This window comes from Hippocampus comes, unplaced genomic scaffold, assembly GCF_001891065.2.
Source record: "Hippocampus comes isolate QL1 unplaced genomic scaffold, H_comes_QL1_v1.1 scaffold22, whole genome shotgun sequence".
Classification (NCBI taxonomy): Eukaryota; Metazoa; Chordata; class Actinopteri; order Syngnathiformes; family Syngnathidae; genus Hippocampus; species Hippocampus comes.
Genome location: NW_017806175.1, coordinates 5,775,527 through 5,794,577, shown reverse-complemented (window position 1 = coordinate 5,794,577; position 19,051 = coordinate 5,775,527). Strand labels below are relative to the sequence as shown.

Sequence of the window (19,051 nt, the reverse complement as noted above, 5' to 3'; positions counted from 1 at the left end):
GTAAAAAAAAAAAAAAAAAAAAAAAACTGTACAAGACCGAAGGGTTCCAAGGTCAGACGGGGGGCGTGCTGTAACGGATCTCCATGCTAAACTTGGGCACGGGAGGCGTTGGAGGAGGTTTCTGCTTTTTCAGGAGCATGTTGTGCTTGACGATGGTCTCCTCGTTGGCGTAGACGGGCGCATCGGCGTCGTCCGAATGGTAGCCCGACTGGTAGCCGCTCGTCTGGTTGGATGACTCGGACGCCAGCGACTCTTTGCTTTTGCAGCGCAGGAGCTGGCTGATTAGGGGATGACATGACAAGTTGTCAATCAAGCACGGACCTCAAAACAGTGAACCGCTATTTATCGCACGCTCTTAAGACGAATATTTTGACTTAATTCCTGTAACTTTAAGACGTTTTCCATAAATTTCAAAGCAGAGTTTTAGCTTGATAGCGCTTTAGCTTGACGTAGCTTGGTTACTTACCTCAAGTTGGGCGTCGTTAGGAGCTGTGGACTCGAACCTTTTGCTTCCTCGGGTGAACAGTCCATGTGACCCACCTATATGAATGATGGAAAAAAAAGGTCTCTTAAATTCTGTTAATTTCATAATTGGTTAGTTGTCAATTAATTGATGAATCGTTTTCCTTCAAACAGAGAGGTGCTTGTTTACAAAAGTAGAGGCAGTCTTGTCAATTTTGAGATTTGGTCGCTTTGTGTATTATTACCTCGGAGTCTGTCAACAGTTGCCAGCTAGCTAGCGAGCTAGCTGCTGGTCGAGTATAACTTCACGGCATATTCTTGAGCATGGCATGATTTTCTTAACACCTCGTTTTTCCACCTTGGCGCTCATGTTTAAGATATCAATGCCGTGTGCTGTTTTTTTACATTCGGTACGTTTCTACTGTCGCAATGTGTCACACATGAAAAGTTATTCCACTAAAGTTTGGATTTTATTCTAGCGATTTAAAAACTTTCCGTTGTTTTTTTTTTGTTTTTTTTTGTACGGGTTATAGGAATTTTTTTTTGGTCAGCATTTTTCACATTTATTGTTTCAATCATTAATGTATGAAATACAATCCAATAGATGACGAGAATCACTCACCAAGACGCTGCTTTGCTCCACGGGGACGTCGTCAAACGTCTTCATGCACATTTCGCCCTGCCTGGACCCCAAAGACACACCCAAACATCAGTGGACGAGCACACGTACCACCGTTATGGAAGGGAAAATTTGGATTATACATGACGCAGACCCGAGAAACAGAGCATTGTCATAGTGCGGCTGAGCTTCCAGGATGTCTCTGCTCTGAGACGCGGCGGAACCCGGCACTCCTGCCACGTCGCCTTCTGCCGTCAGGGGGATGTAGTCCTTGCCGTCCTGGAGGAGAGATCGCCTTAAGTTGGGCTAAATATTAAACCAAAATGTCTGCCAGGGGGCATATTAGGCTATTGTTTTAGCGAAAGGTTCAATGTTGATACCTGACGAGCGCTGGCCTGCAGCAGGTTACCCAGATGCTCCACCAGTTCTGCGAAGGTGGGCCTGTCCGTGGGGCGGTCCAGCCAGCAGTCCAACATGGTCTGGTATCTGCCAATGAAGTGGTTTTTCGAGGGCTCAGACTGGCAATCGTTGTGAGCTGTTCATAATGATCTCCTTGTCACTCACATTTCGGAAGTGGCGTACTCTGGTGGTCTCATCCTTGTGCCTTCTTTAAGCCGTCGACAGAAAGTCTCGTCGATGCACACGCCAGGATAGGGAGAAGCGCCTGGAGATGGGAGAAAAGTCACTTGGGAGGAAACTGGAGTACCTGGAGAAAACCCACGCAGGCACGGGAGAACATGCGAACTCCACACAGGAAAGCCGGAGCCGAGAATCGAACTCTGGACCTCTGTATTGTGAGGCGGACATGCTAACTAGTGGACTAGCGTGCCGCCCAGAGCCCGTTGTGGTTTTCACAATTTAAAAGAGTTCACACTTAGTTTCAAGCTCAGTCACGGAGCACGTTAAATTTGTAAGTCATGGGACCATTGGTATACCACAAAACAAAATATGAAGAGATCCCCTTCCCGGATGCACAGTAATCCTCTTAAGTGTCATGCGGCCTCGTTGGTTTTACCCAGTGAAAAGATCTCCCAGAGAAGGACCCCAAAGGACCAAACATCACTTTGCGTGGTGTACACCCGGTCGAAGATGGTCTCCGGCGCCATCCACTTCAAAGGGAGCCTTGCCTATGGTGGGAAAAAAAACCACAGAGATGTCAATTGCGATATGTATGTCAGTGTTGTGAGTAAGATTAACCGGTTGTAGCAGCTAATTCAAGATTATTTGTCAGGAAACTTTGAAACGCGCCCCCCGCTGACTTCAAACAGAGAGGTGCTTGTTTACAAAAGTAGAGGCAGTCTTGTCAATTTTGAGATTTGGTCGCTTTGTGTATTATTACCTCGGAGTCTGTCAACAGTTGCCAGCTAGCTAGCGAGCTAGCTGCTGGTCGAGTATAACTTCACGGCATATTCTTGAGCATGGCATGATTTTCTTAACACCTCGTTTTTCCACCTTGGCGCTCATGTTTAAGATATCAATGCCGTGTGCTGTTTTTTTACATTCGGTACGTTTCTACTGTCGCAATGTGTCACACTCTTCGCAATAATCATCTCGAAAAGGATTGAAGGAAATAGCTTCACATATATCTCGTGAAATGACCCAGTTAACAAGGATAAGATTTGTTTAGCAGGACTAATGATATCCAAAAACAGCGTTTGATCTCCACCTAGGATACATTTGACCTTGGGAATTTTTCCAAGGTCGCATCATAGAAGAAATGGAGGCGGATTCCAGATAACAAGCATAAGGAGTAGCCAAGCCACGCAGTTTGACTGGTCGTTTTATTTTATGGATGTTGTTACTTATGAAGTTATGTCAGAAAAGGTCTACTGGTTTCACAAAAAAATACATTCCAAATCCAAATTTAAAAAACCACAACCCAAGAAATCGCACTGAAGTTAGTCGTCCTTTCCTAGCCTTCGATGTAAAGAGTTCACACTTAGTTTCAAGCTCAGTCACGGAGCACGTTAAATTTGTAAGTCATGGGACCATTGGTATACCACAAAACAAAATATGAAGAGATCCCCTTCCCGGATGCACAGTAATCCTCTTAAGTGTCATGCGGCCTCGTTGGTTTTACCCAGTGAAAAGATCTCCCAGAGAAGGACCCCAAAGGACCAAACATCACTTTGCGTGGTGTACACCCGGTCGAAGATGGTCTCCGGCGCCATCCACTTCAAAGGGAGCCTTGCCTATGGTGGGAAAAAAAACCACAGAGATGTCAATTGCGATATGTATGTCAGTGTTGTGAGTAAGATTAACCGGTTGTAGCAGCTAATTCAAGCCTGGAAACTGTAGCAGATCAGGTCCTCCATGGTCAAGTGGTCATCGTCTGTACTCTCTGAAATGCATGGTGGGTGTTCGAAACGACCAAACCCGGGGTGCAAGAGAAGCTCAAACTGGATTTACGTACCATCCTGAGGATCCAGGTGGCTGCCTGACGCTCTGTCGGCCGTACCCGTGCAGATCTCCAGCTCGGCGATCTTCCCGAGGCCGAGATCACATTCGGTCACATGGTCTTCCACGGATGTCCACCTTTTGCTGTCCGTATTCTTTCTCTGAGGACCACAAAAGAACAAGAATGAATATCCAGTTGCTATCCCGTGCCATCTTGGATCCATCTACCTTGTACGGACTGTATTCCCCACGTTTGCTCTTCAGGTAGCTGGAGAGGTTTCCATGTTTGCAGTACTCAACGATGACCATGAGAGGGCCTTAAAGCGGCATTGAAGGAAATCAGAGTGTCAGGGGTGAAGTTATTGCGCCTACCCATTTCCACCTGTAGGGGGCCACCTATCGATCTATTTCAGAGGTGTCAAACGCATTTTTGTCGCGGGCCACATTGTAGTTACGGTTTCCCTTGGAGGGCCGTTACGAATTTTGGGAAACCATATAAAAAAAAACACAACCCAAGAAATCGCACTGAAGTTAGTCGTCCTTTCCTAGCCTTCGATGTTAATCGTCCGGCCGACACTGAAGGGGAAAACTTCCAAGTTGGGTTTGGAACTTTTCTAACACACCCGGTAGATGTTTTTGATGTGCTGTGGGTGACCAACGAGGGAACTCACGTCTCCCTTGCGGACGTAGTCGGGGTCCTTGTAGACGTCCCTGGCCAGACCAAAGTCGCAGATCTTTACCACGTTGTTTTCAGAGAGCAGGATGTTCCTGGCCGCCAGATCTCTGTGGATGCACTGAAAGCGCATGAACACAATTAGTGTCCATGTTTGACAGAGTCTGTGTGGACATCCGCATTCCGAGGTCGTTATTTCACCTTGCGAGAGGACAGGAACTCCATGCCTTTGGCCACCTGGAAACTGTAGCAGATCAGGTCCTCCATGGTCAAGTGGTCATCGTCTGTACTCTCTGAAATGCATGGTGGGTGTTCGAAACGACCAAACCCGGGGTGCAAGAGAAGCTCAAACTGGATTTACGTACCATCCTGAGGATCCAGGTGGCTGCCTGACGCTCTGTCGGCCGTACCCGTGCAGATCTCCAGCTCGGCGATCTTCCCGAGGCCGAGATCACATTCGGTCACATGGTCTTCCACGGATGTCCACCTTTTGCTGTCCGTATTCTTTCTCTGAGGACCACAAAAGAACAAGAATGAATATCCAGTTGCTATCCCGTGCCATCTTGGATCCATCTACCTTGTACGGACTGTATTCCCCACGTTTGCTCTTCAGGTAGCTGGAGAGGTTTCCATGTTTGCAGTACTCAACGATGACCATGAGAGGGCCTTAAAGCGGCATTGAAGGAAATCAGAGTGTCAGGGGTGAAGTTATTGCGCCGACCCATTTCCACCTGTAGGGGGCCACCTATCGATCTATTTCAGAGGTGTCAAACGCATTTTTGTCGCGGGCCACATTGTAGTTACGGTTTCCCTTGGAGGGCCGTTACGAATTTTGGGAAACCATATAAATGTTTCATCACCTGCACATATTACATTTACAGCGCACAACAAATTGATGAATAACTAGTTTTAAAATCAGAAGTAAAGAATAATGACTGTTATTGTAGATTATATATGACAATTTGAAATTTTGGTTCAGACTTTAGCAAACATCATCGAACTTGACATGCTTGATTTGCTTTTGCGGCCCACATAAAATGACGTGGCGGGCCAGACCTGGCCCCCGGGCCTTGACTTTGACACCTGTAATCTATTTCGCTGTGGACCTTCATTTCCACAAGTTATACACTTGTGCAGATCACTCATCTCGTGTTTTACAGCAGTCAATTGAGCTTGGCTGCTATTCCTGGTCCATGCCCAATTATGAAAATTAAATTAATTTGCAATTTTGTGGCAGCCATCTTTCCATAGGTACAGAGATTCAAATTGCTTATATTTGGTCACAATTGGAAAAAATCGAGCACAAGTTTGTCATTGCAGGAATTGTGGAAATGGATAAAAATCAGATTGCGTGGGAGGGAGGTACTTCAGCGGCAACCGGAGTCCAAAATTAAGAATTTTAACAATGAGCTATGATATTTCTGTTGTGCGTTACTCTCATCGGTGTTGTGCAACCACTCACCGCCAGGCTTCGTACAAGCTCCCAAAAGGTTGACCACATTGAGGTGATGTCCGATGTGGATGAGAATCTTCAATTCCGACATCAGAGCTCGATACTCGCTGGACGTGGCGCCCTCTGCCGCACCACATTCGACCAACGTTTGACTTGTCGCCTATTAGACTTTGTACAAAACATCCCATACGCACGCACGGGGTACGACTCACCTTTCAGCATCTTGACGGCCACGGTGGTGCAGGTGGTGATTTTCTCGATGCCGAAAGCGGCGGCTTCCACAACCTGGCCGAAGGCGCCTCGTCCCAGTGGATCACCTTTGAACGCACGACAATATGTCGCCCGTTTGTTTGACTGATGACGTATGCAAGAATACTGGGAAATTTGCTGTCAATGATTTTATATGACATCGCTGGGAACTTTGACTGTGTTTTAAAAGCCGAGGGGGAAAACACGAGCTCGGCTTTTAAAACCCTAGCTGGGAACCTGAACGTGCTTTGAAAAGCAAGGTGGGAATTTGGGAACTCAAAGTGCACCTTAACCCTTTCAGGGACAGCGGTCACTACAGTGGACAGCACATCATGTTACCAGGTGACAGGTTATCATTATTGGTGCATGAAAGGGTTAATATTGCATGACTTTAATAGTCTAAGATAATTTGACATGCTGACTCATTTTTTTTTTTGTCAACGATGAGGAATGCATTGACTCATTTCTTTGGTCCCCTTTGGGGAATGTCCTGATAAATGCCGTAGTCGTTCTTTGATCAATCGTGGCAAAAGTCAGACTAATTTCTTTGGTCAACCTTGGGGCATATAAATGACTCCCGACTCAGAATATGACATCCTGGCTGATTTATTTATTTGTTGTTCAACTATGGGGAATGCATTGACTCATATCTTTGTTCGAACGTGACTAACAGCCAAATTCTGTGCTTAACTATCAGGACGTGTCTGACTCATTTGTTTTGGTCGACTGTGGGAAATGCCCTGATTCATTTCTTTGGTCGACTAAAGGGGAAAATAAACCATCATTTCATCAACAGAATAAACAACTATCAAATCAAATATATATATAAAAAAATACAATAATAATATGTATTCATATACCGAGCTTCAGCCTGTCCCGAGGGAATTCCCACTTGTTTGCGTCGTAAGTGAGCCTCTCACACTGCTCGTCCATGGGCACGTCCTCCGAGTCCAGGATCATGGAGAGGTAGCCCGTCTTAAGATCGCCACCGTTGGGCTGTAACGGAGGGTCATTTGCATTACAGTACGACAGCGTGGCGTGTTTACGGTGAAGCTCCCTCCAGTTAAAAGGGGCCCAATGGGTGTACGTGACTTATGGGAGCAGAAAGTGACCCCGTTGTTTTTGGACACAAAAGACAGCGGTCGCTTCTAATCAGTCATACTTGTGGGGTGTGTGTGTGTGTGTGTGTGTGTGTGTGTGTGTGTGTGTGTGTGTGTGTGTGTGTGTGTGTGTGTGTGTGTGTGTTGTATTCAACCATGTCCTCTACTTGTGTGGGCCGAGCATATGAGGGGCCGGCAGGACACCAGGACCTAATTCAGTCTTGCCTCTCGCACACCCCTGCTAAAACGCATTCTTACGCACAACTGAAACACTCTCACAGGCACTACTGAAACATGTACTGCGTTTCATTAAATCATGTATGGATCTGTATTTTCGACGTGTGAGATGATTCCAGTGGTACGTGTGAGATGATTTCAGTAGTGTGTGTGACAGCGTTTCAGTAGTGTGCGGAAGCAAAAAAATGAATAAATAAAAATCAGTCGTGTATGTGACAGCCTTTTAGTCGTGGCATGACAGCTTTTCAATTTTGTGTGAGAGCATTTTAGTCATGTATGTAAGTGAGAAAGAAAATCAGAAAGATGTGTGAAAGTGTTTTAGTATCAGTCGAGCATATGAGGGAAATCAATTTCATCTTTGTAAGAGTGTTTCAGTAGTGTGTGAGAATGTTTCAGTCGTGTGTGTTTCAGTACTAAATATATGCAGGGAAAAAATATGGCTTTTGTGTGAGAGCATTTTAGTAGTGTGACATGATGGAATTATAACAGTCTGACAGACTTTCAGTAATACATATGAGCAAAACAAATTTCAATAGTGTGTGTGTGAGAGGTAACCCTGAATTATGCCTCAAGCGGCCTCTCGTAGAAGGAAATTCTTACTCTTTTTCTCCCGCGGATGACAAAGACGATCAGGAGCCAGAAAAACATGGCGATGACCACCGAGCCGATGGGAACAATCAGCTCCACGTTGGTCTTTTCCTCCGCACCTGAAACCAGCACAATCAAACAGCAATGGGGAATGTCATTAAACTTTAAAAAAATGACAGACCCTCGAAAACAAACTAAATCCGGCACCTTGTACAAATATATGACAAACAACAAATATCGGGCAAAAATTTGCTGAAAGCATATATTTAGAAAAAAATGTAAATACCGAAAGCAGTTTTTATCGACAACGCCACGTGTGACTTGAAAGGGGATTCAATGACTCAATGAGCTAGCTAGAACGAGAAATGAAGGGATGGCATTCACTTTGTCATCATATTTGGCTTGTGCGTGCATCAGTGTCGGAAATATTTCATATGGTCACAATAATACATTTTCGGCTACCGAGTCAATTGCACAAAGAAGTCTCTCTTTCTTTCTCGCGCGCGCTAATTTGTGGTGTCTGGCTCGTTAGTAGCGGCGCCGCTCCCGTTCGAAGAAAGTCCACATTCTGTTGGCAAGACCTGGGTCACGTAGACCGGTTTGTTTGTGTGTCTCTCGGTGGTCCGCTTGGACAGAACAGCTGAGGCCGGGTCCAGCAAGCCCCCCTCCTCCCCAAAGCCCCTGCCCGCACGCACACACACCACCCGTCTCTTTGTCCTCTATAGTCCTCCCATTGTTTTAGATTCAGAAACTCCCGGGAGGTGAAGCGCACAAACGGAACTAGCTTCCTGTCATGAGGAAGTTGTTCTCCTTTCACATCTTTGATATTAAATAATTTAAAAAAATATTTGCCTTGAGGCTAAATATAAATAAGACGGTTTAGCCAAGAGGCTTCACTCTGAACAATATATCCTTATTAAAATCAACAAACAGGAAACAGTGCAACCAATTTTGGAATGCTCGCAATAAAATTCCGTCGCTAAGCAATACATGAACCTAAATAACACACCATTATAGCAGCATGACATGGTACAAATACAGACACCATATTGTCATTTTTTGGGGAAGTTTTTGGGCAGATTTTCTTGATCAGTTTTTGTCACGTTTTTTCTTTTTTGGGGGGAGCGATACATTACTGACTGCTTTTTGTCCATTTTTTGGTTGTAATTTTTGTTTTCTGTTCATTTTTTGGTTTGCCAAAATTTGGGGATGATTTGTGGCCATTTTGTCCATATTTGTCATTTTTTTGTCATCTTTTTTTTTTTTTTGCTATTCAAAAAATATTTTTTTTGTCAGATTTTTCCCCAATTTAACTTTGTTTTTGCAATTTTTGTACTTTGTTTTTCTGTCATATTTGTCTGTTTTTTGCTAGTTTGTGTTAGTTTTTTTTGACAGATTTGTTATTTTGGGGGCCAGAAGAGAAAGAGAGAGAGAGAGATAGAGAGACAGAGAGCTTGCGAGTGAGAGAGAGAGAACGAGAAAGAGAGAGAGAGAGAGAGAGAGAGAGAGAGAGAGAGAGAGAGAGAGAGAGAGAGAGAGAGAGAGAGAGAGCTTTTGACAGATATATCCCACCAATTTTGCTAGATTTTTGTCAGATTTTTACTAGATCTTTTTTTGTATTTCTAGTTTTTGTCATTTTTGGGGGGAAAGGTTTTGGGGCATTTTTTTTTACAATCACTTTTTTTTCTCTTTTGTCCTACATTCAAATCCTGTCTGATTTATATCACTTTTTTTTTTTAAGTTTACAATCAATACCTAAAAATATGACAAAACACAAAACATTCAAACAAAACTTTAAACTAACTCATTTGCTGATGATTAAATGTATTCAAGTGTGCAAATTATGACAGCCATGATGTGCTCGAACCAACCAATCAGAAGACAGATGAATGCTGACCTCATCGAGGGCCAGCGCTCTGGCCCTGTGAGGTCAAATTTGTAAATCTGATCAGTTAAAGAAACAAAACCATTGCAAATATAACTTAAGCTAAAGAAAAATCCCAGCATTACTTTCTAGGGGTACTGAGCAGATTAGATTGACATGGCAAAAAATCCAACATCGCTAACGGTTCAACTCCATGCTGACCTTCCGTCGTCAAGATGATCTGTGAGGTGTCGCATCCGCGGCTGTTGCAAGCAGAGCAGCTGTACAAGCCGGCGTCATCCTTCTTGACACGCTTGATGGTCAGCACGTGACCACGCCGGCTCAGGATCACGCCTGAAAAGGCGTCACGGGGGTAAGTTGAAAAAGGCGTACCGGGAAATAATTCACCAGTTCAAAGTGAAGGCGGGTCTTACCGGAGCCTTCCACCACTGTGTGGTTGTTTTTGGTCCACACCACCTTTGGGTCGGGCGTGCCGGCGGCGGCGCACAGCAGCGTGACGGTGGCGCTCACGTTGACTTTTTGGTCGGTGAGGTTGTTGAGGATTCTCGGAGCCTCGAGACCTGCAATGCATTTACACGACGGTGAACTGAAAGTCCGTGAGTCATAAATGAGCTCCCAAAAAGTTTTGTAATTGCCAGCAGATACCACAGGATGGCGATGTAGCCCTATTTTGTTTTAGATAAGGCTATGGCCTGATTAAATGAAGCCCCGATCCTCACTTCATTGTTGTCAACATTGTTGCATAGTTGCTTGGCACCAAGATGCCACAAGTGGGTGCCAAAGGAATAGTTTATATCTTAAAAAGCAGCAAACAAGGGAGGAAAACATTTCTTGTCAGTTCAGTTTTTGTTTCAAGTTTTGTCATTTTTTGTCTGAATTTTTTTTATCGTATTTTTTCAAATTTTTGGAATATTGAACACTTGGAATTCTGTTGTCTAAGTTTTGTCTGATACTAGTCTGCCAGATTTTGCACAATTTTTGATGATTTTTTTTGCAGTTTTTGCCCTTTTTGGCTGTTTTTGTTTATCAGTTTTGTATTTGGCTTACTCTTGGTATTTGTGAAATTTTTGTCAAAAAAAAAAAAAAAAAAAAAAAAAAAAACAAATAATAATAATAATAATAATAATAATAATATTCAGAAAAAAACACAAAAAACATGTCGTTTGACCTCTGAGCGACAGGTGACGCAGCAGACAAGTCCTCTCCCTGGTCTTGAGGTTCTCCACCTGGCAGGCATAGAGGCCCTCGTCGTGGCGGGAAGCGTTGGGCAGCAAGAGCTCCAAACTCACGTTGGCGCCGCGCTCGGCGTTGAACGCATCGCGGCGCAGCAGCGGCGTTGGCGGCAGCGCCAAAGAGCGGCAGGGCTGCACGGCCGACGTCCGCTCCCACCCGGACTCATTGGACACGTGGAACCAAGCCAGGTTGCCGTAGATCAGCCCGTCGGCCTTGCAACGCAGAGCCACGTGCTCCTCCTCCAGGGGTTCGTTGGACGGCAACATGCTCAGCTCCAGGCCGCCTGTCGACAAAAGTGGCAGAAGTACTCACAGTCTGTACTTAAGCAGGCGTACAAATAAATAAATAAAAAGTACAGGTACTGATTCAGTATCCTGTACTTGCGTCAGGAAAAAAAAAAAAAAAAAAAAAAAAGAGTACAGACTTCATTTAGTACTGAGAAGAAAAAAAAAACGAGACAGGATAGTCAGAAGTGATGCCAGAAGGATCGTACTCACGTGTCACATGGAAAAAAATAACGCGGGAATCCTTTCCCATTTTGTTGGCGGCAGTACATCGGTACAGGGCGTGGACCTCTGCTTTCTGGAACTTCAAGGAGCTCACCATTTTCTGTCAGCCAAAAAACATTTTGGTGGGTTGGGGTTTTTTTTTTTTCCCCTGGCCCATTTTCATCTTTAAAATGTAACCCAGAAGTTTCATGTTATTCGGTTTTGGTTGGTTATTCCTAACCCTAAATCTATTCTCCTTTTGACGTGCCACCTGGAAAAGCGAAATTTACACCTTGGCCCATGTGTCAAATGAGAATGCGGTGGAGATAAATTTCTGTCTTGGCACATTTATCAAAGTCTTCACCATAATGAGACCAGAAGGTTTAGGTTTTGTGGCATTTGGTTCTGGTTTAATTATTCAAAAAACAAAATGTTATCCTATTAACTAACCAACCAAAAAAACAAAATTTGATGGGGGGGGGGTTTCCTAGCCCTTGTGTCAAGTGAGGCCGATGTGAAGATGGACCTGCACCTATATCCACATCCACACAAAAAGTAAGGGCTAATTTTTTGGCCTATGTCCCACATAAATAGAAAGTTTCATGGTTTTTGGTTCTGGTTGTTCTAACCCTAAAATTGGACGTGTGTAAAAGGGACGATTGAGGTGTACCTTCTGGTTGTGATCCACATCAGAGAAGATCCGCTGCACGGGGTTGTGTGCGGTGCCGTTGTCAAGGTCACGCCAAGCTTTGCAGTAGACTATTTGCGCCTCTGACTTTGGCAGGCCTGGCCTGCATGATGAAATATTGAGCAAACAAAACAAAACAAAAAAAGACAAAATATGTCATCAACAACAAAAAAAAAACCTGCAAAAACGAAAAATGTAAAACTGGTGGCGAAGCAAAATTCTCTAAAGTTGACAATGGTTTTCATTCTTTGGCCCACGTGCCAACCCTCTTTCAAACATTTTACAAAAATAAGACAGCAGACCGCTGCTTCCCTTTGATTTCATGTGATTTCCTCGATTACCTTGATTTGCGCAATTGCATTTTGAAACTGAAATGGGTTCTCAAGGACGAGCGAAAAAGATAGCCGGGAACACAACAGGAAACCTCGCGCGGGACGGAGGCGAGGAAGCAAGCAGCGGGATGTGCGGACAGCAGATAAGGAACCTGGTACTTGCGCTTGTGAAACCGCTTTGTATCTGATATACCTTGGCCAACTCAAAATGGACCCCGTGTGGCCTTCACGACGCATCTGGTCATTGTCTCTATGTGTTTTTCTCCAAACTTCCTTTCCCAAACTCACACGAAAGCCTCCGGACAGTCGTCTGTGGACATCCACTGCCACTGGATGTGTGTGGGTGTGGGGAAGCCCCGGGCGGTGCATCGCAGCGTGGGTCTGCTGCCATACAAAAAAACGTCCGTGTCCACCGCCACCTCCTTCTCAATGATGTGGGGAGGAACTGAGAAGGGAGGAAAAGTACGATTATAGACATCGCAGGACGAACAGTCGAAATGGCTGAGCGGCGATTCTGATGATGACGTGCCATTGACCAGAAGCTGGAACGATCTCCTTTGCTCGTCTTTGGTGATTTTGTTGCTGAGGACGATGGTGTAGTTCCCCGCGTCGGTTTCGGTGACGCCGCGAAAGATGAGGGCGTCACTTCTCTGCTTGATGCGGTGGTCTTCTGTCAGTGGGAGGCCGTTTTTTAACCTGCATTGACAAAGATCCTTAACCTTAAAGAACACGTATAAATAATAATGATAATAATACATTTTTTAAAAATTAACCAATCAACTTCTTTTCGCATTTAAATCCAATTGCTGTTTACTCAAAAGCAGATTTTTTTTTTTTTGAGGAACTCATAAGTTTAGTGACAAGGGTGCAGTGTTGTTCTTGCTTCTATGGCATTTTGTTTTGGAATATTTTACATTGGGTTTATTTTTATATGCATCAGTTCATTTCGGTTGAACTCCAAATTTTGTTCGACTTGAAGGCATACGAAGCATTTTGGTTGACCTCGAATTGGTGCATATTGTTTCAGAACATTTTCGTCGAACTCCAAGGCATACTGGTCCAGAATTTTTCATTTCAACACCAAGTTGTGTTTGGGTTTTGAGGCACATTGTTCCACAAAATCCAATATGTACCACTTTGGGGGCATCAAACATCATAAAACAAGTCAGATATACTGATTACACTCAGTTTTGTGTGACTTTGAGGTCTATTTTTCCAGGCTGGACTCCAAATCAGACCACCGATGGGAGTGTTCCAATGTACTGTCCTCATAAACGCATTATAGGTATTATCCAAAAACAGTAAAATATGATTTGATTGAACAGAGACTTGACTTACCATTTAAAGCTTGGCTCGGGGTATGCCGTGTACCTGACGGGTATGGAGGTGGACGACAAACTTCCCACGTTCACCTCCCACACTTTGGTCCACGGCTCCTTTATGTCAATGAACGGCTTCTCTGGAAACGGTCCCGAATTCAGCGCGTGAATCTTTTGGATTCGATTTTCTTCTGAACAGACATACCGTAGACCTTGAGAAAGGCCGAGGCTCTTTTCTCCATGGCTCCACTGGAGGCCGTGCAAGTGTATTCGCCTGTGTGCTCCACCGTCACGTTGTCCACCACCAGTTTGTTGGACAGCTCCAGAGAGTCCCACAGCTTCTTCTTGTGCGGCGTCATGTGAGCCGCCTTAGAACCGTTGCCCACCATCTGAGGAAAGATAAGTTGAGGATTGAAAAAAAATAAATAAAACAAACGAGGTACCGTAGTTACGCTAGTGAGAATCCAGTTATGGTGTTTCAATAGACATCCGGACGATAGCCCAAACTAAGCTAGCATTAGCTTTAAACCTTCAAACCATGAGCTGGAAGAACATTTTGTCGCAGTAAAGTCCATTTCTGGTTTTATGGTTGACTCTAGAACGGCGATTCGCACGTGGATGATTTTAGACTCTATATTACGTCGATCGCGATCGACCGCTCGCCCGCAGACTGGTCCCAAGTCGATCGCGAGGGGTGTGGAGGAAAAAAAACAAAAAAACATTTGTGTGTCTCTGTGCAAGTTGTTAATATATTTTTTGTTTTAATGCACACCGCAGCCTAATCATCCTATCAGTCTCACTTTCACAAAAAGTATTTAAAAAATAAAATAAAATAAAAAAGGTCAGGTTTAACCTACGGTGGCGAGTCACCTGCATCACCTGAAGTTGGTAGCTCAGCAGTCTGGAATTGCAGCTTGCGATCACAACTATTGCGATAAAGCCCTTTTCATTATTATTATTATTATTATTATTATTATTATTATTATCATTCAAAGGTCATTTTGTGTACAATTCACCGATTGCACTCGCAAAGAAGGGCAATCTGGAGGGCAGAGAGAAGCATTTTAAAACGGTACACGTAATTTACGATAGTCCATATGCGCGCGTGTGCGGTAACGGATCGATCGCAGGAGGTTGGTTGATCGAAAAGTGGATCTTGAGTCAAAAAAGGTTGGGCACCCCTGATTTAGAGCGCCTCGCTTGTTTCGTTCCAGAGGTTTGCTACCATCCAATTTTACTGAATAGTTTGACTCTGGAACAAATTATTTTGAGTGATATAATCCTGAATAGGGGCAATCGTTTGGCGATTGGAAACATTTTGAGGTTAGTATGGGCCATTGGTAGTGTAGTGGTTCACAGAGCGGTACAGAAAGCGTGTGGGTTGCATCCTGACCAAAGGCTGGCCTGCATGTGTCCAGTTGAACTCGATGCCCACGTTGAGTTCAGTGTACGCGGTACAGCTGAGCACCAGACGCTCCCCGACGGACAGCCTAACTTGCGCGGGGGTCAGGGTGAGGTCGTAGATCTTGTATCCTGCGGAAGCAGGTGGGCGGGCGTTTAGGGAGGGAAGGGTGCACACGGACAGTCAGCGGGCTGGCTCCACGCTTCCATTGTTCTCCCGAGATTTGTCCGATGTTTTTTTTTTTTTTTTTCTCACCCACGACGGCCACCACATAGAGGGGGGACTTGAAGATCTCGTCGCCAATACGAGTCTGGCAGGACACCACGCCGGCATAGCTGATCAGATGACTGGGGATGGTGAAACCAGTCCTGGCGTCCCACAGGGAGTCTTTCCCGTCCGGATGGAACTCTTTGTTTGGATACTTCTGACAGACAGGGAGGTGTCCAGTTTAAACAATCCTAATTGTCATGTATTTCAAATTAACATCTGAGATTTTTTTTTTTTTTTGGTATTATTTGTGAAAAAAACCAAACCAAAAAAAGTACATTCATAAAAACAACCAAATCTGAGATGCACATGCTTTTATTTGGACATTCATGTGCAAAACTGTCGATTTCAAGTCAAAAGAAACAATCCCCTTACAGTATGAAGTGTCACGTTGAGGTCCTCCAGAGATCCCCGACACGGTATGACCACCCGCTCACCTTCCCGGATGAACACCACCTCATATTCCTTCTCGGACGGAACAAACGGCACCTTGTCGTCTGAAACCACAAACAGACTCTCTCAATCGTTGCATTCAAGTGCCCCGGTCCCATCATGAACCCACGACCGCACCATGAACAAAAACGTGAACCGTCGCGGTCGTCTTGCCGCCTTCGACTTTGAGATCGCGGTAGGAGCACCGGTACTGTCCCGTTTCATTGACAGTGGCGTTGGTGATCCGGAGCTCTGTGCAAAACAGTCCCGACCCGCTACAGTCGCTGATGGAAAAGCGAGCGCTGGTGGGTGGGGTGGTCCAACGCAGGTACTGGCGACCTCTGTGGAAGACCAGCATGGTTTCATGGGGCGGCTTTTCATGGGGTGACACTGGAGGGCGTTGAGGGAGGGGTCATCAAAAGGCAGACGTACCTGCATGTGAGCTCCAGGTTGTCAGACTTGTTCATCCTGTGGACGCCGTGGATGTTCAGCAGTGGCGGGTCCGACGTGAAGCGCAGCTCGAGAGCTTTCGAGGGGTAAAGTAAGGAATAGTGAGTTCAGTGAATAGTCGGGGTCCAACAAAAACAAACCCTCTTGCATCGGAAAATGATTTTAAAGATGTGAGGGCATCATATCGTTGAGTAACCCATGCATCAAGATGCATATCGAGTCATGAGAGATGTACACCCTCTACTGAAGAGCATATCACCGATTTTTCAGCGATAGTAACAGTAGTCATTGTTCCTTCAGAACACAGCAAATGTATGAAGTGTTCAAAAATAAAACAGTCCCTGACACCAGTTTCACCAATTGACACAAAATTGGGTGGACGTGTCTACCATGACAACACCCATGCACAAATTGAGCAGGCAGGCTGCCATTTTTAGTTTGACTCTGACATTTCGGAATTGGTAGCGCCCCCTGGAAGATTTCTTTTTTTTTTAACTGCCCCGACACCTGTTTCACCAATTGACATTGAATTGGGTAGCTATGTCATCATCAGAGAACGCAAAAAAAAAAAAAAATTCTCATGGACCCACACTGGAAATTGAAAAAAAAAATTGGCCATTTTGGTTTGGAGCCGACATTCAAGGTCTCATATTTTGACAAATCCAGCAGCCTTGTCACATCAATTTGATGTTGAATGTTGGATTTTTATGTCATATTAATGTTGAATTGACATCAGATGCCCACTGGGAACAACACATGCTTGGACGTTCCCCCAAATGAGCCCCACTTGGAAGCAGGTGGACTCGGGTCTATGGGAGGTTCGTGGACATTCGTTGAGACAGTTGATGGGCTTCTTCCAAACCAAACTCATCCAAGCATGCTTTTATAGATCATGCTGTAAAACAATCGGGCCTTCCCCAAATGGCTCCCGCCAGGTTAGAACCAAACAAATCGTTGAGCACATGGGTCTAATCCGACCTCCGATTTATTTGTTTAGCGCCTTCAATATTATCACATTACAACATTCGTTTCAGCAATTAATATAACTTTTTAAAGTTTTAACGCCATGTTTATGTGCGCTTGTGGCAACTAACTTCACAGCACGGCAACAAAATGGCGGATCTGTGTCAAAACAGGAAGCCAAGAAAGATGGGCCAGGTCAGGCTCAATAGGCCCGGACCCAAGCGCGGCCTAGGTGGGGTTCCTGTTTCGGAGGATACGTGCTGACCCCCACCCACCCGACGTCAGCAGACATTGTGTGTGGAAAAAAAAACAAGTCACAGGGAAACACAATAGAATCTTGCTCTAAGTGTTTTATACGTAAAACAAATTGAATAGACACTAAATTAAACATTAAAACAAGTCTTAATAATCGTTTTATACGTAAAACAAATTGAATAGACACTAAATCCCATTAAAACAAGCCTTAATAATAATGAAATGGCCTTACCAGCAACATAGCAAAGTTCCAGACTAAATATAACAGCAAAAAGTGCCCAAGTCATTATTCCACAAATGGACTCCAGGAATATTTTGGGAAAAAGCTGAGAGAGGCAAATAAAATAATCCTGTCAACACCGATCCATCGAACCGGGTGTGCTGAAGAACCAGCGGCCAGTGCTCAGCAGCAGGTCCCCATGGAGGTGGATGTGCAACTGAGAGGAGGGGACGGGGGGCACAGACGAAGGCACACTGGAACTGACCAGCCTGCAGGGGAGGAGCATCCCAGGCTGAGTGGACACCTCCACTTGCTGAACCAACCGAGGAAGTCGCTGAGCCATAACAGGTATCCCGCGTTGCATTTCTCACAAACATCCCACAAAACGTAAAACAGTCTATAAAGCGCTCGTCGGTAAGGCCGCACCCGATCTACGCTCTCTGCTCACTGTGCATACCACCACCTTCCCACTCTGCTCCAGCAATTTTATTCACCTCTTCAAACTCAAACTGTGCACTTCTTTTCAATTTGCAACGAAGAATAAAACTCAGTTCATTCATCCCAAAATTGTCATTAAAAAGTAAGTAATAAGGGAGACTGTGTGTGATTGCTGCACTTCTTCTTAGCCTGAACCTTTTATTCACCATGTGATGTAATGTGTGAAGGATAAATAAAGGTTAACTGAATAAAAAGACAAACTAGACTATGAACAAACATGCCCCTTTTCCTTTCAACCATAAAACCAGCAAAATAGCCAGATTGGTCATGAAATGTTTCCTCTTTTGTGTTTCACGCAGAGATTCCACAGAGTAGCGATCCTGGGTATACAACACCGATTAAGTATTTGGAGAATACAACAACATAACAATGTACATCACCCCTGGGGCTTTATGAGGAACAAATACACCAGCATGATTGCCAACTATTGCCACAACTTCACAAGTGGGGTTGCAGCTTGGCATCGTCAACAAGAGGAGGGAGGACACTGGCTCCGCCTGGGAGGGAGGGGAAGCAGGAAACAGTCCACACTTCCTCCGGCAGGATGTTGCGTTCCTCCAAGAGGCATCCTGGAATCTAGAATCTCAAAGGGCTCGCATCTTCCATGTTGATGGACAAAAGTACAGAGAAAAAGAGAGACCGCTCAGCAAAAAGGAAATGCGATGACTGACATATGAAGGCCAGCATGGTTGATAATAATCCTGGCCTTTGGATCAAAGCAAATATATTGTGTGTGTGTGTGTGTGTGTGTGTGTGTGTGTGTGTGTGTGTGTGTGTGTGTGTGTGTGTGTGTGTGTGTGAGTGCGTGCGTGCGTGCGTGCGTGGGTGCGGGCGCGCGGGC

General features: G+C 44.8%; 1 protein-coding gene across 2 annotated transcripts; it reads right to left on the bottom strand.

Moving 5' to 3' along the window:
• Nucleotides 1-10: 10 nt before the first annotated feature.
• kdr (kinase insert domain receptor (a type III receptor tyrosine kinase)) lies at nucleotides 11-18,083 on the bottom strand. 2 transcript variants are annotated; one of them, XM_019896759.1, is made up of 30 exons: nucleotides 17,725-18,083; nucleotides 16,257-16,350; nucleotides 15,963-16,165; nucleotides 15,768-15,889; nucleotides 15,381-15,549; nucleotides 15,117-15,256; nucleotides 13,929-14,112; nucleotides 13,743-13,863; nucleotides 12,934-13,100; nucleotides 12,693-12,849; nucleotides 12,055-12,175; nucleotides 11,394-11,505; nucleotides 10,832-11,179; nucleotides 10,077-10,223; nucleotides 9,865-9,996; nucleotides 7,791-7,897; nucleotides 6,714-6,849; nucleotides 5,817-5,921; nucleotides 5,614-5,727; nucleotides 4,729-4,817; nucleotides 4,517-4,661; nucleotides 4,353-4,444; nucleotides 4,150-4,272; nucleotides 3,162-3,273; nucleotides 1,646-1,745; nucleotides 1,462-1,567; nucleotides 1,236-1,360; nucleotides 1,085-1,145; nucleotides 467-540; nucleotides 11-278 (listed from the first exon to the last, which is right to left on the bottom strand). In XM_019896759.1, exons 1-30 carry the CDS (start codon nucleotides 17,777-17,779, stop codon nucleotides 53-55), a joined length of 3,987 nt encoding a protein of 1,328 aa, XP_019752318.1. In that variant the 5' UTR covers nucleotides 17,780-18,083; the 3' UTR covers nucleotides 11-52. The 2 variants fall into 2 exon arrangements, with proteins under 2 accessions (XP_019752318.1, XP_019752319.1); XM_019896760.1 differs by having other exon boundaries at nucleotides 15,381-15,546; nucleotides 17,725-18,082.
• Nucleotides 18,084-19,051: the final 968 nt, after the last annotated feature.